General features: G+C 47.9%; 5 protein-coding genes across 5 annotated transcripts; 3 read left to right on the forward strand and 2 right to left on the reverse strand.

Moving 5' to 3' along the window:
* Window positions 1-394: 394 nt before the first annotated feature.
* On the forward strand, window positions 395-2,635 carry AO090003000157 (Zn(II)2Cys6 transcription factor; the record flags this gene model as incomplete). Its single annotated transcript, XM_001819329.1, has 3 exons — window positions 395-823; window positions 883-1,359; window positions 1,427-2,635. The coding sequence occupies 3 exons, from the start codon at window positions 395-397 to the stop codon at window positions 2,633-2,635; spliced, it is 2,115 nt and encodes a 704-aa protein (XP_001819381.1).
* An 800-nt stretch (window positions 2,636-3,435) lies between these two features.
* AO090003000158 (putative chromatin remodeling complex subunit (Rsc9)) lies at window positions 3,436-5,782 on the reverse strand (the record flags this gene model as incomplete). Its single annotated transcript, XM_001819330.3, has 3 exons — window positions 3,436-5,294; window positions 5,350-5,679; window positions 5,749-5,782. The coding sequence occupies 3 exons, from the start codon at window positions 5,780-5,782 to the stop codon at window positions 3,436-3,438; spliced, it is 2,223 nt and encodes a 740-aa protein (XP_001819382.1).
* Window positions 5,783-7,003: 1,221 nt separating this feature from the next.
* AO090003000159 (uncharacterized protein) lies at window positions 7,004-8,066 on the forward strand (the record flags this gene model as incomplete). Its single annotated transcript, XM_023234758.1, has 3 exons — window positions 7,004-7,141; window positions 7,212-7,352; window positions 7,794-8,066. The coding sequence occupies 3 exons, from the start codon at window positions 7,004-7,006 to the stop codon at window positions 8,064-8,066; spliced, it is 552 nt and encodes a 183-aa protein (XP_023089849.1).
* Window positions 8,067-9,078: 1,012 nt separating this feature from the next.
* On the reverse strand, window positions 9,079-11,810 carry AO090003000160 (putative C6 finger domain protein; the record flags this gene model as incomplete). The annotated part of the gene is made up of 5 exons (XM_023234759.1): window positions 9,079-9,869; window positions 10,009-10,598; window positions 10,664-11,152; window positions 11,216-11,328; window positions 11,400-11,810. The coding sequence occupies 5 exons, from the start codon at window positions 11,808-11,810 to the stop codon at window positions 9,079-9,081; spliced, it is 2,394 nt and encodes a 797-aa protein (XP_023089850.1).
* Window positions 11,811-18,368: 6,558 nt separating this feature from the next.
* Window positions 18,369-19,043, forward strand: AO090003000161 (uncharacterized protein; the record flags this gene model as incomplete). Its single annotated transcript, XM_023234760.1, has 1 exon — window positions 18,369-19,043. One exon carries the CDS (start codon window positions 18,369-18,371, stop codon window positions 19,041-19,043), a length of 675 nt encoding a protein of 224 aa, XP_023089851.1.
* Between the last annotated feature and the right edge of the window lie 4,270 nt (window positions 19,044-23,313).

Here is a 23,313-nt window from a genome sequence, read left to right on the forward strand (position 1 = left end):
GCGGCGCGGAGTCGGACCGAAAGCGTTTGATGTATTTTGATACTTAACTCTATTTCATTAATCATTCCTCCTGGCTAAAGATCCCCACTTTGGAATCTCGGCAGGCTTATGTATAGCAATGGTTATTGATCCAATGCAAGGCGGCAAAACCTTCCTATAGATATGCAATAATTACTCCGAGTGAGTACGGAGTACTGGCAGATGCACCATACCTTAATCTAACAATGTCTCGACAAGCTAATATTGAGAACGGCCAATCCTTGACGTTTCACATACTCGTCTAAAATCATAAAATTGAAAGGGCCTTTTTGCTAGCTAGTCTTATACAATTGTAAGACTCTTTTCCACGGATTCTACTCAATTACTGATTCGCGAAGAGCGGTTTGATCCCGTGATGGCGGATTATCGCAGGCCGATACCGACCGGGAAGGAACTACCCCAGTCTGTGACGTCTACGCCCAGGGTCCGGCTAAGCTGTGAATTGTGTCGCCAACGGAAGGTAAAATGTGACAAGCTTAATCCCTGCACGAATTGCCAGCGTTTCGGCGCTACATGTGTTCCTGTTGAACGGGCGCGACTGCCGCGAGGCCGGTCTGGCAGGGTAACGGGAAAGAATGCCTCTGGACAGGACACAGGCTTGAAAGACCGTGTGGATAGACTTGAAGAGCTACTCCGAGAATTGACTGAACATGATGATGGCACCATCGCCGCACAGGTCGGATCCAGTAGCTCGGGCAGTTCAGATCAAGCGCCTGCCAACAAGAAAGCAGATAAGTCCGAGCCTGGGACGGAGAATTCGCTTTGGGCGAACATTTTAAAAGAGGTAGAATGGCTCTATTTGGACTCCATTTAGCAAACATCTCTCTAATGGCACGATAACAGATACACGATATACGCGGCACTAAGAGTTATGGCTCAACCAATGAGGACCGTACTTTCAACAGTGATGCTATGAAATTTAGGAAGCTTCTTGCCACACCAAGGGGACTTGGTTCGTCAATGGCCACTAAAGAGCCAATTCTCACGAGACAGGCCGAGAGAAACCTAGTTCAGGTTTTTCTAAAGAAAGTTGATCCAGCCTTCAAAATTCTACATGCCCCCTCATTGAAAGCGTTTCTACTCGATGGCAAACCCTACCTCGACTATGAGCCGGGACATATGGCTCCTGCCGCACTTTCGTCTGCAATCCACTTTGCAGCAGCATGTAGCGCTACGGAAGATGAGAGTAATGATTTACTTGGCTGTAACAAAGCCTGGCTAGTGGCACGGTATCAGCAAGAGTCAGAGGCAGCTTTAGCAAAAGCGGACTTCATGACCAGCAATGACTTGACTATCCTGCAAGCTTTTGTTCTGTTTCTGGTAAGTGCCCCTGTTACCTACTATTCCTATTCTTAGAAAAACTCTTCTAACAATATGGCGAAATCAGCTAGCTTCGCGGTCTCAAGACTCGAGTCGACGGGTCTGGACTATGCTGAGCATGGCCCTTCGTATCGCCCAAGCACTTTTACTTCATCTCCCTGAGCTACCGTTTCCTGTACGGCCGTTCGAACGTGAACTGCGTCGACGTCTATGGACCTACATTGGCCTTCTCGATATACAGTGCTCCTTGGAGCGCGCATCGGAGCCCATGATGCAAGCGAAATGGGTGGACTCAAACCCACCCTCAAATGTCAACGATTGTGACATATTTTTCGGCATGGATGGCCCAGTACAAGAATCGGAAGGTTTCACAGAGATGACCTTCGCATTGATGACCCTAAAAGCGCAAAACACCGTTCGGTTGCTCAATTTCTCAGACTTCATCGACAAAACCGTGAGTTGTGTCAACAAACGTCAACAGCTCGTACTCGAATTCCAAGAGACAGCTTCAAAGCTACTCCAGAATTCCCAACCCGACAAAATTCCGTTCCACTGGTACACCAGACAGGTAGCCGAGATCATAAGCGCCTCCTTACAACTAATCGTCCTCCGGCCATTACAACGAAACGCGAAGTTCATCCCTCCCCGCGTTCGCGGAGACCGTCTCCTCCAGATAGCCGTCGACGTCCTGAAGAAGTCGAAAACCATCCGCAACGACCCAAGAGGCCAGTCATGGCGATGGTGCGAATTCATGTTCGTCCCATGGCATTCACTGGCCGTAGCCATTGCCGAACTGTGCGTCTGCGAGGACCACTCCCTAATGGAAAGTTTCTGGGGCCCTGTCCGAGATGCATACGAGAACCTGGGCGACCTAATCGCCGATTCGCGTAGAGGGATGATCTGGAAACCGATGGAGAAAATCATGGCGCAAGCAGAAGCAAAACGAAATGAACTATTAGCGGTATCGAATGTCGTCTCATACCCGACGCATTTTCCTGGAACTGCTGCTCCCTTACAAGTGCCGGTTTGCTCTCAGCGGAGTATGCAACCCTCTGTGGCGTTGACGGGGGATATTATCCCAAACACGGGCGCTTATACTGAGGCTGTCCCTATTGTGACTCTTCCAGAGACGGTTGAGCTTGGTCCTTGGCCGAGTGTCTGGGATGCGGTTGATTTTGGGTGCCCGGTAGCTACCAATGAGATGTCTTGGCTGAACTATGAGAACTTCATTGAGGACGTTTATGAAACTATGGACTATACCCTGCTATCCCATTGATTAGCAACGACTTGGTATCTGGCCTGAGCTGTGAAGCCAGTTACCCAACTACCCTAGGCGACGACATATATACTCAAATTCAAGTATTGAATTAGATAGTCTAGAAACGCTCGTTAGACTAAACCATGGCTTATACAACCATCCCTAGAAGCCAACACAGCCAAACAAACTCACCATCCAGCAGACGGGGGTCCAAACTCCCTCGCTCAGTTACGTTTACCCACTCCATATAGTACACAAATCGACGACGAAGGTAGAGCAAATGCAGAATTACCGAGGGCGAAAACAACCATTTATGGAAAAAAAGATAATGTGCCACACACAATAAGCGAAAAAAAAAAGGGGGGGATAGCAGCCATTCACCATTTCTACCTCAGAACCCAGACGCCATGTAGAGTCAAGTTACATTAGCCCTCCCGACATTAACAGATTCATCTCTGATCTCTTAGACAAGAATAGAACTCAACTCCACTGCGCTTTCGCACGAGCCCGATACATACGTCCGCACGTGAACATGGATAGGGATGGGAAAACAAGAAAAGACCCGTTATCCGAGTTAATAATAATATTGAAATAGAGATATCAGAGGAAATGCAGGGTATTTGTACAACAGATAGCAGAAGGATAATGTAAAGAAAAAAGGGGGAACCGGAGGAATGATACGACAGATAGAAGAGTGGGATTCAAAAAGTGCCGAGAGGAGCTCATTTAGTAAATAGGTAGGTAGTATTTTGTAAGAGAAGCTCTGGCCGGACAATGAATTTCCTTGTTGATTTTTTCTTTCTTTTTTTCTGTTGGGTTTAGTAATATTCCTCCCTTTCTAGGATCATAATTAACTCGGTGAGTTCCTTGCGTAGTGACCGGTTACGGTCCCAAATCTCGACGATCCTTGGGCGATGGCTAAGGAATACGGCCTTCTTCCACGATAGACCGTCGTATTGCTGTGCGACTCGGTCCGGTAGATTTCTTGCAAGGTTGCGCAGGACCAATGCAGCCTTGTACGCCACTCCAACGGGTTCTCCTCTCTCGTTGACGGGTGTGTCCAGGTAGAACCATTTACGAACGATACGTTCCTGGAGGACAGGGCGTTTTGAAGATGGTGCCTCAGCATCCGCGGGTCGCTCTTCAGGCAAATGTGAAGAAACGTGGCCTGCCACCATGGCGGTGTTAGCACTGGGGCCAGACGAGCGGAATTTAGTACAGTTGTCCCAAAGGCAGGTGTGTATTGGTGACTCGGCTTTGTCCAGATTATAGTGACCCGGCTCCTCGCCACTTGTGGCAAGGTTCATATGATCTGAGAAAACATGGTTGCGAAGATCTGTAGGAGTTTTGAAGGCGCGTTGGCAGGTTTTGGATGGTTTCGAATTGTCCGTCCACTTGCAGAACAGATAAGGGAAGCCTTGGAAAGTGTAGGCAGTCTCCAGAGGCCTGATACCCTTGATGATGAACCTGGTAGTTGCGCCAGGTCCATTGATGACCTGCGCCTGTGCATTTGTGAAGGTTGTGCTGACATTCTTGATGAACTCGGCTGCCGGTAGAACCCCCCCGCCAGGAACCCGAGGGTCTGCGAATCGGCTTTGATACGCTTGCCATAGGGCGATCTGCGTGATCTCACAATCAGCATCTTCGACGAAGCAACAACGCAACCACCGAGAGCTGCGCTCAGGCTCAGACAGCTCCATTAGGTCTTTCAAGAGCTCCGGGGGGACACGAGGAATTTCCGAAGGTGGCGGTGCTACTTTCTCTTCTTGCAAAACCGTTTCCTTCTTGCTGGGTCGCGCATCGTGCGTTAATAAGGCGATCATGCGCGGCGCAAAAACAATAGGAAGGTTGAAAATATCGATCAAATTCTCAATGTTCTCCCGAGAAAGCGTATACTGATACCAGAAGTCCAGTGCGCCGCTCAGGATATCTCTATCCTGGTCAAGCAGCGTGTGGAAGTACAACTGTTGCAGGGTATCCTTTGGTACACGTTCCATTGCCCGGTTTGCCTCCTGATCGTCTAGTTCCGTTGAAAAATGAGTAAGAGCCCAGAGGGCACGAATAACGTGAGCACGGTCTGGTGACTCGAGACAGCCGAGCAAGGAGATCCAGAGTGGATCTTCAGGGTCAGTCCTCATGAACTTAGTGACTTCCTCCGCAATATCCAACGCGTCATTCTTGATTTCATTCAGGCGTGGCTGGTTAGGGAGGTTGATTAGAATAACTAGGAAATCCCTCAGCAGTCCTTTGGCGTAACGCGATACGTAAAAAGCGTTTTCCTTCAGCAAAACCATATTCCGGAGAACCAATGTGGCCTCCTTAACGTTCCGAAGACGGTGATTGAATTCATAAGTTTCAAGAGTGTCGTCTGGTAGGGTTACGGGTATCTGTTTGATCTTCTCCAAAATATCTCGTGTACCGTGTAGCGAGTTCAACACATTGACACGGTCGGTGGGTTGTCGAAAATCATACTGAAGTTCCCATTTCACGCCAGTGCAAAGGATGGATATATCTATGGCTTTCTCCATCAGGGTCTCCGCAAGCAGTGGAAAACCTTCAAACTTGAATTTATCCCATCTCTGGTTGGAGATTTGCACAAGGTGGTACAGCGCGAAATCGACCTCGTCCGATATTCCTGACTGTAGGCCGTAATGGGCCCGTTTGTAGATATGATCCGCTGGTAAAGTGTCAGTTATGCCTACAAAGCTAAGATATAGCACGAGCCCACGTACACTTCGGTACCTCCAAGTATCTGAGGGGGAAATATGGATCGTAAAAATCAGGTTGCTTTGCTGTCTTTCCTCTGTCATTAAGGCCAATAAAGAGGCCTGGCCTGTTTCCAGGCGTAGCTACCTCACGTGTGGACATCGGAACCTTCTGCTCCCTCCCTTCCCAACTATCGATTGTGGGATGAGGGCTATTTGAGGCGACGGAGTTGGTGTGAGTCTGAGACATTGATACTGGTTGTGGGGATTGCGGGTGTGCGTGCACATGTGAGCGTCTAACTGGCGCAGTATCTGGGATGAAGGGCTGGTTGGCTTTGGGGGCTTGCCGCAAGCCCTCTACTGACAGTCAATATAAGTTCAACGATTGCAAAGGTAGTCCCATTAAAGGAGAAAGGCATCACTTACCACGCAGGGACGTGCGTGGTGTAGCAGTACTCATTTTTAACTGGACCCAACCTAGTCGCAGCTGAGTGAAGGGTTACCTAAATAAGTTCCAATACTGGAGCTTTCTTCTTTACTGAGTTCCCTTTGAAAACCCAAAGCCAAACTCACACGACTTAGGAGCACTAGTTGTCGGGAAACTTCGTGTTGACTCCAGAATCTCGGTCTTCAGCCTGTGTTTGGATATAGTATAACGTAGTAGAGCGCGCAAATCGATCGTAAGCGTTTGATCGTGCCTTTTCGCTTCCTCTTGTCAAGCCAGGGATCCGGTTGCGAACGAGGGGTAGGATGATATCCTTCGGTAGAGACAGGATCGACTGTCGAGCTCGAACAGGTCTACACTTGCGTGAAGTCGTGGGTTTTAGGCGCGTTTCAAAGCTATCGGGAAAGCACTCTCTGTTGAAGGAAAGAGGATGCGATTGCCGCACGAAAACACAAGTCCGCGTCACAGAGTATTGATGAAAGTGGTGCGACGACCCTGCGCGGGCAATGGGAACAATCGGCGACAGGAATAATTGAAATCTGAGCGTCAATGCTTAAGTTGTGGCCCTTGGTGGGCTTCGTGAACGCAACCTGATCGCTGATCCTGCGATCCGTCCTACCATTTCAGACAAAAGTCCGCGCAGCAGCCAACAGCCAGGAAAGCAGGCCTCAGGCGCGTTCCCGGACTATCTGTACTTCCGCTTCCGGTATGTTTCCCATAGTTCCCTGCTGACTCATTTATTCACGCCTTGTTACTAAGGCAGAAACTAATCTTCCCCGGATCTACAATCTAATCACGCCCCAGATGTCATATCACTTGTACCGGATAGTTCTAGTGGAGCGCTATCTACGATACGGCAGCATTTACTTTACTTTTTCCTTACGATAAAATTTTTTTCCCATAAAAGTTTCTACGTTACTAAGATCAATGGTGATCAGTACTAGTGATTCCATTGTATGTTGGGACCGTCTCGAATGATTGGCTGCTCCCAAAGTCACCTGTCATCTACATAGTATAATTCAGGTGATCAGTACTACTAGTACCTACTAGCACTTACCTTAGTCCAGCCCCAGGGCTACTTCTACGCTTTGAGCCATAGTCAATTGTTAAGTTTCACAGATCTTTGTTTCTCATATATAGTATTATCCTAGTATGTATGGCCCTACTCAACGGTCCCAAGAGGGCATACAGCTCGCCTGTTTGTCTTTGGCGAAATACTCTTATACAACTACCTCAATGAGCCACAGGGGTCCTTTTAATTGGAGTCATATAATCGGAAATGGTGATATTATCTGCATATTCGAAAGGCACGCAATACCCTCACCTCTCTATAGCAGGGTTTTGCTGAAGGTCATGCGTGACCATGACATCCTGGTAAGGATTGGAGTTCATGCATGTATCTTTATCATAGACGTTGCTAATGCTGATACAACCACTCCTTTAGGAGCAGATTGATATTATGCACCTCTCGAGAGATGCTATGGGCCAGCCTCAACCAAGTCAACATGGTCAAACAAAGCCGATCTTCGCTGTTGTCGTGAAGCTGCCATGCCTTGCGGTAAAATATCCAGAAGGAAGTGGATGCGTTAGTTTGACCGACATACAATGGCTCAGGATTCTATATCTGATATAGTGCAGATCCGTCGGTTCCAGATCAAGTTCTCCTTAGAGCGTGACTTTTACAGTGCGCTTTCCATACTCAGTGATATCTCGTGCCCTTTCTCAGAGTCAAGTCCTGGCTCAATGTCAGTGACTCGCAGATCAACCTTATCACAATGGCCCACAAGGCCAGTGCCACCCGCACCTTATCCAGCGTCATCCTTCCCTAATATATCTGGAACAACTGGTATCCCTGCTCTGAGAATTCCGCCTTCCCCATTATATTCACCTGCAGTCAGTTTGCCAGTGATGACACTGAACCCTACTCCCGGTAACCCGCTTCAATTCTGGCTTAAGAACACTGACTGTATATTCACCTAACCTGGCTTATAGGCGCACTGAACCCATCCTCACAAACCGCCTTTAGTGGTCACTCAGCGTCCAATGCCAATCAAAGGCACAATTCAATCAGTGCTACTGCCCCTATGAGACAGTCATTACTTCAAGCATCGAGCGACAGTACCTCAACTGGAGCCACATCAAGACCATCAACAGCTACAATTTGCCACGATATTCAGGCTCTCAATCGGCTTTTGCCTCCGAAAAGAGACCTGCCATTTCCCAAACAACCGGCAAAGAGACCATGTTCAACATTGGCGCCACAACCTTCTACCGCCTCACACACAGAAGAAGCATATAAGACAATACTTAATACAGGTGCCAGATAAGTCCTATCCTTTGTACAAGTGCTTAATGTTATTATCCCCAGCTAACTCTACCTCTCCGTTAGCTACACAACCAACTCATAATACACCGGTACTACCTCTAAACCAGATAGCCAGGGAGAAGACGCAGAATTCAAGAGTTATCACACTCAAATACCGCCCATATTCGCAGCCACAGTCTAATCGAACAGAACCTACCCCTAGTCACATTTCCCGCAGACCTAATCTCACACAATCGACCATTACGCCACACATACTACCAGAAAATACTCACCAGTCTCCACTTGCAATCCAGCAGGATACACCTCCCCTTCTCAATCAACGTCCAACTACCGAGAACAGTCGCCAGGAGCCCCAACATGATCTCCTCGCTAAAGCAGACTTCTCAGTATATTTGGCGTCGCCGACTCCTGAGCGTACACAGAAGCTGGAAAACTGGATCTGCGGGAATCTCGAAAACGATGGGTTTTTGCAGCTTTGTGAGGATGTGGAAGGAATATGGAGAAGGTTTGCATTGGGCAAGTGAGTATTCCTTTGCTTCCTGTACAACATTCGTCCTGTTTTGGCTTGTCTGATGGCTGAGCTTCACCGGGCTTGTGCGAGATTAAAGTCTGTATAGCATAGTCGAAGAACTTTTATTTCTTTCATATGCAAAATTTGCTGGCGTTATACTACATGCATTACTTTTCAGCAAACTCAAATCGAACTTTCCATTACCCAAAGTTAATCCAACTATAGCATGTTGGAAAGAAATAGATATCACTGGCAACTTGTTATAAATACATACAAAATCACCATTAAGCCCGCTAGATACCATTAGCCGTAACAAATAGAAAATGTTGTTTTCTTTTTTTCCGAGAAAAATAGGGGGGAGACGGAAAAGCAAACTACAAGGCAGTTAAGTTACAACTGAGAGAGATTTTCATGAGGAATAGGGATATTCCCATCAGCCAAGAAATTCTTCCAACCAGAGTCAGTGAACACGTCTCAGCGAGACCGACGGTAGATCAAACCCGAAAAGACGTTGAGATATCCCTCCTTGGTAAGGAGAGTGAAGTCAACCACAACGCGACCCTGCGGTTGCGAGACAGAAGTGAGGTTCGGCGACGTGGCATTCAGATTGCTTTCAGTTGAAAGCCCAGGGGGTGGGGATCCGGCATTGGCAGCCACGGTGCCTTCAGCACCTACAGCAAGATCTGCTAGGTGCTGAAGGGACCGCTGTTCGTTCGGGCCCATAACTGGGGGAGCTGCAGAGCCGCTCTTTCCCAAGCTGGGATCCTGGAGCTGGCTCTCTTGGGACTTGGTTCGTCTCCATTCTAAGAAAATGCGGATCTTGGAATCCCAGCCAGGAGTCGCAAAGATATCACTGAACTCAGTTGCTTCACCGCTCCGCTTCGCGCGGTAGTCAAGGATTTCTTCGACCTTCTTCAACGCATCCCAGCACTCGTTCGCATGCTCTGGAATGACGGTAGCCTCTAGCAAAGTCATAGAGGCTAAAGCTAAGCTGTGAAGATCGAATGGCGTTGTGAGACGGGACTGTGTGTTCGACTTGTGCATCTCATTAATGACTTCAACAGCGCTGTGGATTATTTCGTAGGGGCTGTAGACATATATGTGGCGTTTGATCAGCAAACGGATGGTCCATTCAAGTTGGTTTTGTAGACTATCAAGGAAGCTTTGAGATGTTGCACTTTCCAGGGTCTCGTTCGATTTGTGAAAATCCTCGACTTGGGTTAGACGCTCAAGAGACGCTAACATGTTTGCCCCAACCATACGGCCTAAGCCAGTATTTGTTTGGCAAACATTGTTCTCGATAGCGCCTAGTGTGACCATTTCCACAAGGAACGTAGAGTATGCTATGCGTTTTAATGTTAGCCAAGATGATAATTCAAACGTGGACATGATGGTCTCACTCACATCCAATGCCAGTAGCAACTGGGCCAACAACTCTTTCATCCTCACGACCACCAATTTCATACGTTCCAAGAATACTTGGGTCAGCTACGCTGATGGCATGCCAGCGAGACAGAATTGCCAAGGCTACCCAATTACGACGTACAAGATTTGCCTCTGAATCAACGTCTGGGTCTGAAGAACGCTTGCTCTTCAGCTGGCCAAGACCCTTGGCCAGATCGGAGCCGAGTTTGCTGGCCGACTGGATCAGAGAATGCTTAGGCACGCCGTCCTTGAGAACGAAGTTGTCTGGTCCACGGGAATCACAATCGAGAATCATTAGTAACATGGTCTGGAGCCAAATCAAGTTAACTCCTGTCGGGCGGGCCAAAGCTGGTTGCCGGGTATAGTACAAGAGAAGGTCTTGTGCATTATCAAATGAAGTGACCCTTTCGAAAGTGCTTATAACGCGATCCATGTTGGTGCGCGTCACAGTGTACAAACTATAAAGGAAGATCTCTTGCACCTCACGGCTGCACTGGTGTAAAATCTCGAGTAGACGTTCCTTGGAGTGCGACAGAATAGGGAAAACGGGATGGATCTTTTGATAATAACTGTATGTAGTTAGAATATGTATTATTTATGGAGATTTGGATTGCCAAATCTATGGTGGACTTACGCGTTGAGAGATCCCTCATCCACATCCAAGGGGGTCATGTCTTCTTCCATGGCTTGCTTAGGCACTTCCGGTACCTCAAGTCCATGCGGCAGCTCAGTTTCATTGCCCGTCGTCCAGAATAAGTTGCCGGGTTTTGGTGCTGTACCGCTCACAGCGGAAGGGTTGTACGGATCGGTTGAGGTTTCTCCTGTGTCTTGTATAGTTAGTAGGGTAAGACCAAACACTATGGTTGACGGACACGAACCGAAAGCATTCTGGGAGCGAGAATTGAATTGCGGCTGTGTGAAAGAGGAGCTTGGAAGTCCTTCGAATACAGAATAGGTCCGCTTGCGCCCAATGGAGCCTGCATCCATTGGTGGCGAGAAGTCCTGATAAGCTCTTGGTGACGACACTTCGTTCATAGATTGATAAGGCATGTCGGGATGAACCATCGCAGGCTGCATTTGACTTTCAAGGGTGTGAAGGCGCTCTGCAAGCTCCTTGATGTAACTATCGTATATCGTCAGCCGAACGCGACAGCATCATCAGTAGGGCAAGGAGGGCGGATCTTACCCTTTGCTGGGACCACGCTTCATGGGCACACGACTGAACTGACAGACAACCCCAAGTCGACGACAGTTGGAGCATGTTTCCACGCCAGATTCAGAGCTTGCATCACAGCGAACCTAAGAAAGCACGCGGTTAGGTTATCGAAAACAAATGTCGCGTCTGGAGGCAAACAGTAAATGAAAAGTACCTTCTTGCGTCTGCATTCGTCGCAGGCGCGAGAAATCTTCGATCTTTTTCTCCTCGCGCTCTGGTCTCCGTAACTTAAGTCGTGATTTGGGTCGACACCGACTTGCTGGCTGGGAGTGAACTGTAGCATATGTTGCTGTTGATGCTGGTCTGGAGACGAGGGACGACCCATATCACCGCCACCAGGGTTCGAGGATCCTAAAACCATCGATTGGCCATGATGAACGCCATTGCTGGAACCGTCTGCGAGGCCGGGGCCAGAAGTTTCACGGGATAGCTCAGCGGATAAGAGCTCGTCGGCTGTCAACTGGCGGTTCGCGTAGTACTGCATCGCGCCCTGACCCATCTGCGCCGCGTTGGGGGACGGATAGGAAGCGGTCGGAGGCATATCAGAATGCTCGCGGGAATTCATTGTGTCGTGAAACGATAATGCCGCTCGGGAAAGGTATGGGTGGGCGTTGGAGCGACGCTCCGGGAGATGTAAGAGGGAGAGTGTTGAAGGACGGAAGACGCGAGGACAGCAGGCAAGGTTTTACAGGCTAAAACTGCCTGGGCGGGGAGCAGTTTTGAAGGGGTTAGTGCCGATTGCCCTCGGCGCAATTCGCAAGACTCAGCAAACATGATCGCGCGATTGATTTACAGAAAATGAAGATCGCTGAATCTGATGAAGGCTCGGGGACGAGAATATAGTTTCATACTTGGATGATCGTGCCGATGCGGAGAACCGGCTTTTTGTTTCTGCGTTCAGCGACGGATTAATACTATTTCCCACCGGCCCAGAACTCGACCAAACCGCATCTCAGACGGAAGAATATCGGAGGTCAAGGGCTTCTATGGGGCGAAATTATCATTATGGCAGTTTCGGGCGAGATTTCTCGAGATCAGGGAATCATGATCACCTCTCTCGGTTTTAACCTCAACCGTCTGGTAGATGAAGCATTTAAGGCGACTCTTCCAACCCAACGTCGCAGATGATGTCAATCCGACACAACCACCACCGTGCTTTTTTTATCAATATTGCATTCTAGAGTCTCTTGAAGGCCATGCTTCTGCTCTCATATATGCTCGTAACATTTTATAGTGTCATTTATGGGGAACACTAACGACATACTCCGTTCACTTTCACAGTCCTCGGTAAGCAACCACACCTTCAACTCTCTCTGATGATGCAACAGGCATACTGATGCAGCTTTAGTATACCTTGTGATATGAGCTTGTTGAGTCTGTGGAATTTTTTTTGACTTGTTGGTACTTCTTACCAGGAGCTTGGATCGCTGACTTAGGACAACCTCACAGAGTTGAGCACAGGTCAGGCGACAATATATCGAAATCTTGCCACAGACCTTTGGTGTTATTAATCTACCAAACCGATCAACCTATAAAGCTACTACACCTATGCTTGTATTACCCTGTTGAGTGCAGTGTTGATGTAGCTGAGTACATTATACCAGTACACAGTACATTGTTTATGGATATCAAGTTAAACTCATACTAAGATCCTTATTATTCCTTCTTTCTCCTCCCCTTTAACACTATTTAGGCCATTCGGGCTAAATCTTAATTTAAACAGCTTTTACAGTTCGTCAACGCCTCGATTGTATCTCGGGATAAACCTGATTTTCAATCCATGAGATATACTTAACAGCAACATTCTATATCGTATTTAGGTTTCCGGGAATGGACTAACACACCTTTGACCCAGCTGTTGATTGTTGTTATCTTGGATGTGTTACTTTGAAACTGCCCAGTGACAACCTAACATTGCAGCTGGTTCCAGGAAGCTGGTGCACTCCACATGGACACAAAGGAATCCTGAGTTTTGACAACCAGCCGTACGCGAAACTTGTCAGTCGGGCAATGTTTGATATCAACAGTGGATCCGTCCTCTACGTACAAAGGATCACTATACGGAATACACAACTTGATTGCCTCCGTCTGCAGAAGGAGCCAACTCAGACCCGCTCAACCGGCCGCCCATCATCTTCTACTCCGTACACAGTATCTTTCAAACTTAGACTGCCAGTAAATAAGCCCATTCGCCTGGGCAGTATCGGCCCCTCCCTTATCAGGTCGAAATACAACTGTGAAAATTTGTTTCCCAATAAACTCGGATCGCGCATTAAACTATGTTGAACTAGGCCAAGATAAGTAAGAGTAGCTTCAAGTCCCCTCCACAATGCGGATACGGTCCGTTGACTGGGGCAGACCGGCGCGCAGTAGGTTGAAACAGATCCACCGGGCTGTGAAGCCTTCTTAGTTGACCATGTAAGAGACTGATTGTGGCTATTTTTATGAGCCCGAGAATGAACCTGAAAGACATGCACTTTTATGAATACCGCTGACAGGACTTGCTTATCTTGATATCTTCTGTCTGCCCTTGCCGTGGGCGGCTAAAATTACACCATAAGACGATCCCTAGGTTAAAGCGGCGGATCAACAAGTGGGACTATCTATAGACTCTCTGGGGATTGGCCTTGGGGTCCGGCGATGATCCACAAGTGGCCGAGAGAGGTATAGTTCGAGGCACCATACACGAAGTGTACCTGAGGTACTGATAGGTTGGGTTTTCTGTCCTGGAAGTCAAATTGTCCTGTTGAAGAAATATTGAAGCTCCAGAGCAGTCTTTTGGGTAGTGTAATGAGTTCTCATGTCCCCTTATACTTCCCACGTCTTTTAGGGTTGACATAATCATTGCGTGGTTCTAGCCTTTAGGCCGTATAGGCCATGACGTTTATTACTATAGAAGGAGCTGGTAATCATCCTTCTGTCCGGCGGCTAATATTCACCATATAGATGACTCTAACTAACAGATAGGTAGGTATAGCCGTCGACTTCCCAAGTCGAAGACGATTGTTATGCATTGCCGGTTCCTAACTGGCTGATGAGAGAAGACGGAAGGTCCGAAGGGACCCCGTTTTCTCTCCGAAAGAAGTTATCATTGGTGGAGCAGCCATGCGCCAACGCCGCGCAGATCAGGCCCCCTCCACTGCACATGACCGGCCGGCAAGACCGCTGCAAAGATCCTAAACAAGCAGCTGTGACGCCATTTCTCAGTCCCAACAACCCGTGATGTCGCGACGAGAGAGATCTGAGGACCAACCATGGCAACCACGAACGAATGACCGGTGATGTAAATATTTTCCTAGCCCTGACTGTTTCGATCTCTGATAGGCAAGGCACGGTTATCTTTGCTTTTGGCTTGACGTACTTCGATGCTGGGATGGCGGCGCTGACTCGATCGTTTAACGATGACTGAGCCTTGGAACGCTCGATCAGATACACAACGATACAATACGATACAGTTCGTAACTATCGGCGCAGGAGATCTGAATTCAACCCCCCGAGTCACCAAAATGGAAACGTAGTCAGTGACACGGCTTGCAGACGGAGAACGATGGTGTTCATGCCAATCGATCTTTATCTTTGCCCATTCGTGCCGTGGTCATACTGGGCAACCCTGCCGCGACAAAGCGCCGGGCACTGAGGCAAAGTTCAACTCAAATCGGATCACCGCATTGATAACCATGGTCTACTGTTGGTGCCTGTCTAACCATATTGATCAAGTCTTCCAATGACTGGCCCGACTGGAAGGTTTTAATCTGCACGGAAGATCCAAATAGACCTTCTAGAAGAGTTGACCGTAGCAAAGTGGCAAAGACTCTAGGATCCCATGGCCATTGTTGTAGTTCTACAGGGCACCATTATGGACGGTCGGTCAATGAAATCTGAGACGATCTTCTGTAGTCGACAGGGCGAAAAGTAGATATCCGGGCACACTTGGCGCTATCGGGTACTCTTGTACTATGTAGGTATTACCAGTACCTTTCTGAAAACCAAATTCAACAAGCACGAAAACTCGGTCTAGAAAATCCACAGTTGTTAAGTATTCGCCGGCCCGGGTTCTGCCCCAGAAGTTTCGTAACAGGATCCATCAACCAGTGGACAGAGTTTGGTCCAGTCCCCCCAACTTTCCGTACCAAGCCTCTCCGTTCTCCAGTCGTTCAGTCTTCTTGTACCCTAAAACCTACCTATCCACCTTTATCCCCCCTAGGTTGGACAACGACCACTGAACTAACCCATGGTAAGTAATGACCCTAACAATTCAGGCGTAAATCGCGGCTGGAGTCCCAAGTGAATGAATAGTTTTGGATGGAAAGAATCGCTCTGTGGTAGCGGTTGTCAGAGACCCCTTGCATCGAATCGAAGGTACAATACATACAAGCCTGTGTCTGTGCTTGATTTTTTAATTTTTTTTTTCTTTCAATTTTTCTTTTTCCTGATTGTCAGAGATTAAAGACTCCTGATATGACCATACATATACCTGCATGCATACATTTTATGTAAGTAGGCCTGTACCTCCTCGTACAACTTCCTGGAGAACAGTCATAATATAATCTACAAGTTGCTCTAGAATTCTTATTACGGCAATTGCTCTGGGCCGGACAATAATTTGTGCGTAATGCCAATCTGTGTGACGCTATCACTGGCTGTGTTGTCATTGCCAACTTTTGGAGTATGCCTTCCTCTAGGTAGGCAGCCACTACTACCGAAGAACCGGGACACCTCCGCAGATGCACCTGTACCAAAGTGTACAAACAATGAAAATTCCCACCCTCACAGGGCTGACTTCCGGGATTACTCCTTAGTTATAAGAGAACAGAAAGGAGAAAAGAAAGAGAAAGGACAAATGGACTTTAGTGTTCGTGTGTGCGTGTATGTGCGGGTAGCTTCAGCACGAGGGACAAAGCTGTAAAGGTACAATACGGTAATAACCATGGATATCCATGTACTGTGGAGCAGACCACGAAGCATTCCAAACTCGGGGTGCATGACAAGTCCTCACTAGAAAAGTTATGTCAATGTGTGAAACATCCTTGGACCTTGAATTGAATTAGAAGGATAGAATGGATTGAGTAAAGAAACTGTGACAAATCGCAGTAGGTTTTCTAGTAAACGGATAATGTCAACTCGAATTGGAACGACAATGATATTAAGCACTGCTTTCCCCTCCATCTATCCTATTCAAATAGAATTGTTTCATTCCGGTCTGTTCTCGTTCCAAGTCTGACTGACTCCGGCGAGACACAGCCACCATTGACGCAACTCCCTTGCGGCCACCGAATTGTTCCACATTTGACCTGGGCCATTTCCGCCTTAACCCTGTCCATTGCACTTTTACCCCCCCCAAAGTTAAGTTGGAGTAAAACGGGTCCGAGTCAGCTAACATAACCTAACCTAACCTACTTCTTCGCCCGCTTCCCTCCCGCCTTTTCCTTCTCCTTCTCTTTTTTTCTCCTTTTTCCTTTCTCTTTCTCACAGGGTTTGGCACACAACTCTGCTTTCAGATCGATCGCCTTTCCCCTTCATCTTGGCCGCCACAGCCGGTATTTGGTGTCCTGTCTCACGGCCGGCGCCAAACGGTGCGTAGGCTTTGGCCCCCCATTTAGTTGTTCTTTTCCTTTTTCTCTATTTCTATAATCTGTTGGGCTCTCTCTTAGTCCCGATCCGACTGCCCCCTCCTTACCCGGTTCCTGGTTCCTGGGTGTGCGCTATTCGTCAGGTACCCTAATTATCTTGCACCCTCACCTCAGTACTTGCGACTCCACCTTGATAGGTGAAACGGCGTTTTCTGTGACTTCGTTTGGTGCATTGGGATATTCGTTAAGAGATACCCTTGCTTTGTTGGAGTTTTCCTGGTCTCGGTCGGTCCGATCACCTTGGCGGACCGCACACTATACCTCGAATCCTCGCGTTGACGGCACTTTCGATTCCCCCCGACAGGTCTTCCTGTTCGGCTATTGAATATATTTGAAAGGAAAAAGAAGAAAACGATTAGGATAGCCAGAGAGCCGCTGTGCTATCTCTACCCTTCGGTTACCAATTTAAATTTACTTCCTATATACTCGTCGCGAGTCATCGCATGTTTGCTACCCAGTAACCGCGATAATGCTCATTGATGGCGAGAAGTGGGCTTGTGAAGCTTGCGTCCGGGGTCACCGTGTCAGCAGCTGTCACCATAGTGGTAAGTAGATAGACCCCTCCTTTGTTGTGAGTCAGGAGGATGATTGACTCTGGAGATCGCAGACCGCCCCTTGACCCACATCAACAAAAAAGGCCGTCCAGTCTCTCAATGCGCTCACTGTCGCGGCCTACGCAAGTCACGGACAACCCACACAAAGTGCGAGTGTGGTGACAAGAAAAAGAACAGCCACAAGCATGATTTAGATCCCCACCACGCCAATGACAAGCGGGATCACAAGCGTGAGCATGTTGGAGTTGGTACACTGGTTCATTGTTTCTGATCTGCATTACAGAGGACTCCCGTCCAAGATGTGGCTGCACTCATGGACAGCGCTGTACCTGTGCGCTGAAGAAGGAACCCCACCTAAATACTGTGCCGGAAACTGGTCTTCCTCCGCCCCAACATACTATTCTGTCGGAACCACCCAAGAAGCCCCAGTTGACCTCAACCAAGTCGGAGAGCACGCTTACGATATTCCGAGATGGTCACCACAAACCGGCTCATAAACACAATGACATGGCTCACAAGTGCGGTCTGCCTTACACGATACCCCGGTCTCATACGATCCATTCGACCTCCGATGTGTCTCGTCGGTCCGTCGATCAGATGCCCTTGACTCAAGCGGCCTTGATGAACGAACCATTTGCGACTCAACCATTTTCGGAACAGCAGCCCACCCACGGTCCTCAGCGTCGTGTCAAGTCCGAGCATGGGTCTCCCGAGAGTGCCCCCGTCGTGTCAACGGAAGATGGACCGACGACAGTCCCCCCACTCGACCTCTCGTCTTTCTTCCCTCAGCCTCAGCCCATGAATAAACCCACTGAAGCCGAGCCGGTGTCCCTTTCCATGGGGAAGACGCCTTTAAATCCACTTATGACTAGTGTGCCGCCTCTTGACGTCTCGTCCTTCTCTACTTTCCCGACCACGACCACTTCGCCCGTGAACACAATGGCGTTCCAAGATCCATACAAGGAGCAGTTTTTCACGTCGCCGGACAACGATATGACCTTGGGTCCTACTGGATTCAATGCACCCCCTGTCGACTGGTCAAGCTTCCCTCTGTACTCCTCGGATGTTCCTGCCGCGACCAGCACACAAGCTCCCTCTTACGCGAGCTTCGACTACAATTCCATGAGCCACGGACTACCAGCTCCGTCGTCGTCCGGCGATATTTCTGAAGTGGAGGATTTCGCACCATTCTCCGGCTTCGGAAATGCAGGCAATGACCTTCAAGATCTCGCCAGTGGGAGTGAAGGTTCGGATCTCGACCATTTCCGCATAAGTTCCGCATCATCATTTATTGGCCTTCCTCAGGCGCAACTCTTATCGTCAAATCAGCTGGACTCAATCAACATTGACGACTTCCTCAAGTCCGCCAATGAGTCGACAGCAGCGTTAGAGCATCAACTTCAAGCCAATATGGGCATGGAACCCAAGCCACTCCCGTCGCAGGACGCCTATGCCATCTCAGACGCCCAGACCTTCAAACCGATGACTACCCCTACGACGAGCCTTTCGATGACGACGTCTGCTGCGGATCCCATGTGGCCCGCGGCGCTCTTTGACCCCGCCGCCGCATCGGTCGATGACAACAATTTCTATCCGCCGTCATGGGTGCAGTAGTGCACTCGCGGGCAAGCGCAGGTTTTCTGGCTTTGTGGTCTGTTCGCGGCACGTTACCACCACCTCCACACCGTCTGAGTGACGACACCCACGTCTTCACGACCTTGATGAGAGATGATGATAAATGCCTGATATTATTGTTCAATTAGCCAGTCCCAGTCAAACTATACTATAGCATTCAATCGATAAAGACTAGTGTTCATTCAAGCTCTGCTTGTGGCTCGTCTCGTGCCTTGTATCTGTCCTTGGCTCTGTCTGGTGGTTTTCGGGTCCATGAGATCCCAGTCCACTACTGCCTAATACTCTCGCGATGCCCGGTACATATATACACATTCTTGGCTTGCATATATAGACATCCTGATTACTAGCTACTCATATACACATTGACCCAGATCATTCGCCAGGCTTCTTAATGAAGCAGTAGCTAGTCAGAACGTAGCGAATTCGTAGCCCCGTGGAGAATTGAATGCAATGTCAGAGGGCGTCCCTGATCGGCATGGTTGCGCCGGGACGCTCAGCTGTGTTAGGTAGTACCTTTTAGACTTCCAAACCGGGCTAGACTTGATAGATCATGTGCATGACCCCAACCAAGCACCCCTGCAGTGTAGCGGTGTACATATGTGCCTATTTAAGTGATGTAATCCCGGCCTCCAGGGGGTATCTGGCGGTGAGCTGAAACCCAGTCATAACCTCCAACATGTGACCGGTATCTAGGGTCACTGAGGACTCAATGTATCGCCGGCTACTATTTCTAGATCCCATTATTCCAAGAATTGACAATGGCCGGATCATGGACAGCTCCAGGCCTGAATTCGAAGGACACGTTGCATAAACGAAGTCGAATGGTTCAGTACGGTATAGATACATAGTACGCCTCCGTCCGTCCGTACATACATACATACATTCAATACATACAGTAAGTATTGTATCCTCGGCTAATACAGAGTAGTAGTACTACTAGCCCTAGGCATGCCGTCTCTACTCTATACACGTAGTCTTACCTCAACCAAACTAATCCCAAGAATGCCAGAACTCCTTCTCTGCTAACCGGAACTTTCCAACCCAAAAGCCAAGCAAGAAAAATTCATGCATACCACGCAACCCACGTACTAAATCAAGCAGGGGCCGAAAACTGCAGGTTCGCTTCTGATTCACGGAGAGTAAGGAAGGGCTAAAAGTAGAATGCAGGTTGAAACAGGTTACATAGACATACTCCAGGAAGGTAGGTACCGGTACCCACAATGAGGGATTTATTTCATTGCATCCATACCGGATATTTTTAAGTAAGGAGGGGTGGGTTATGCAAGGGGATGAAGGACAAGCTTTTTGGGAAAAGGCTTGTTGGGTCTTGGCTCTGGATGGGAGGGTTCGATCTGTCGAGTAACCCTAAGGGTAACCATAACAACCAATCGGTGTGGGAGAGGTTTGTGTACTGTGTATTATGTGGTTGGTTGGGTAGGTATGTGATGAAGATTAGAGAGTGGTGATTTCTGTAGGTATATACTTTTATATTATCCTCTGTACTGCATAGTTGGTGGGGTTTATGGTCATCTGGGTTATAATTTATCTTGAATTAGGGATATAGTTGTAATGTAATGGTTCTCGGAGACGTTTGGTATATTTTGTATCGAGCGAAGATCTACTCGTCCCTTTTCCTGTTTTTCTTTTCCGGTATTCCCGTTGGTTATGCTTTGATTTATTCTCCTGAAGTTTTGGCTAAGCCGAATGGTTCGTCAATTCTTTACTTATATGCTCAAGGGACTGGAAATATACAGTGCACCACATTCGGCTATAGTTACTGCATCCTACGCTTTATTGCACAATGAGAGATAGCGGTACATGATAGGATAGGCAGGAATTGCTCACACGGGGTTTTATATTGCTAAGTAGTTCTCGGGGTAATGTGCAGTCGTGCATCGAAGAATACATGAGCCAAGAAGTTGTCTTCACATGACAGACCTTCTGCAAACGAAGCTGAACCACAGAAGTGCTACAAAATAATTCTCCGGCAGCTTGTGCTCAGTAAAAGTGGTGCCATAGCTCGTCTGCTACCGCACAAAAATTTGATCTCCGTGTCGCATTATGGTGACACCAACCTAGGTATACGAGGCCTCTGAACTCGGTGAAATAACATTGGTCCGGCGTACAGCAGATAGTCAAGTATTCCACACTTAATGCCTCTGTCCATGGCAGTCATCAATTCAGCATGACGTATGTCCAGCTCACTGAGGGTAAGTAAACGGCAGCCGGCAGCAAGGCTTGGGGAGGTCTTGACAATCGCTTGCTTCAACTTCAGCATCAGTTGTTGATTGCTCATTCTGCTAAATGCATCGCCTTATTGTCAAAACTTCACAATATGGACCTGGTAGGAATGCCTCCTAGAGCGCCGTCAGATGTCCTCAGGGGTCTTGAATTAACCCTCAAAGGAAACATGATCATCGAGCCCTGTTTGGGACACATGCATTTACCACTCGCCGCCAAAACTCCAGCATTGTTGGCTTGAGGTTGAACTTGCTCTTCTGACTGGGTAGCTGACAGATGTTCACCAGTCCTTCAACATGACCGTGAAGCTCTAACCAAACGTCCTCTAGGACATGGAAGAGTGAAAAAAAAAAAAAAAAAAAAAAAAAAAAAAAAAAAAAAAAAAAGTTGTCACTATGCTATATAATGATGAGCACATTGTGATCCTAAAGATACGGGTAATATAGGACTCCTGTCAGCGGCAAAGAGATTCTGCCCGTATCCAAACCCTTCAATGACAATGGCTCTCAGGAGTACCACCGCATCCTTGCAAGACATATCTCCCATACTCAGGTTGACGATGAGCCTGTAACCAGATTGCACTGTGTGCATGCAGTCTGCTATTTCTGTGGAACGCCTTTCCGGTCTTGAGAGTACCATATAGGTCCTTGTAGCTCCTTCCCGGACTAGTGCAGGTTTCATCAAGCGACCAGGGTAGCTCGTTTCCACCTAAAATTAGCCCAAGTTGCAAATGAAGCCAATACCGTCAACCGTGTCACATGTCCTACAGCCAATATCAGCTTGATCACGTCCTATCCGTGCGTCCATCAGAAAATATGAGTTCGTTCGGCGTATCCTCGGCGGCATCCTGAGCATCCTTTCTTCAGCCAAGACATGTCCCAATATAATGGAAGCAGTGGCATTAGCTGACGCGGTGGGTCGTCTAGGCTATATATTGATAGATTAATATATCTTGAACCTCGGTCTCACAATGAACACCTAGGGAAAAGCTGGCACCTTTCTCTCGTCCATTGCCAGGGTTCTCGTGGCTCAAGTGCCCCATCAGATACACTCCCTGCTTATCACTATCTTCATATCCTCGAGATTATGGACTGAGTACAAGACACAGACCGGGGGTATCTAACGGGATACGCCATGGTGCGTTCTTGAGGCGGCTAAATATATGGAGCTCAACATCTGCTCAACATCACGCCATACTTTTCTCTGAAATAGACTTATGAAGTCCATGTGGCCACCCTAAGGCAGTTTATATATACTTCGGAGTAAGGGATCCGAGCAGACCTTGAGGACCTCGGACAATTTCTACCCTATGAGGTGAGTAATATAATCTCCACGAACTGCTTTTGCCCCACGGTATAAGTGGGTCGCACTCTCGTCATCTGGTCATCGCTTACATTTCGGAAAAGCAATCTCCGCGGGTCAAAAGTGAACCCATTCGTAACAGAGGAAGGAGAAAATAACAATAAGAATACTAAGATTTCAGGATGTACCAGATTAGCAGAATTGCCGGAATAGTCAAGAAAAGGGGCATTATTCCAGTCCGCCGTGTCAATGACGGCGCATAAGTGTGCGAAGAGGATATTTGTCATCTTCCTTAAATCATTCGAGAATGTGTCATCTGTGATTGGGATGAATCCACACTGGCCATTTTCTACCCTGGTAGGGGCCACTGGGCTTTCTTTCCTTCCTTCCTTCTTTCTTCTTCTTATTTTTTATTTATTTATTTTTTTCTTCTGTCGTCGTTGCCGCTCGTTGTTTTCTGGATCCCACAATATGCTACGACAGTACTCTTGGCAGGTATTCGCTTATAATGTGCTATAACCAATTATTTCTCCTCAAAACTTTAACGCAGCCATACGCGACATTATAAGTAGATCAAGTGGCGGTCCAATCTACCTCGTCGCTAATATTAATATTAATACGAATGCGTTTGCAACATAGGAAAATCACGGGCGAAAAGTAGGCTTTTGCTGCGCTGTTGGAGCTACTCTACCCTCTAGGCTAGGAA

This window comes from Aspergillus oryzae, chromosome 2 (genome assembly GCF_000184455.2).
Source record: "Aspergillus oryzae RIB40 DNA, chromosome 2".
Taxonomy (NCBI): Eukaryota; Fungi; Ascomycota; class Eurotiomycetes; order Eurotiales; family Aspergillaceae; genus Aspergillus; species Aspergillus oryzae.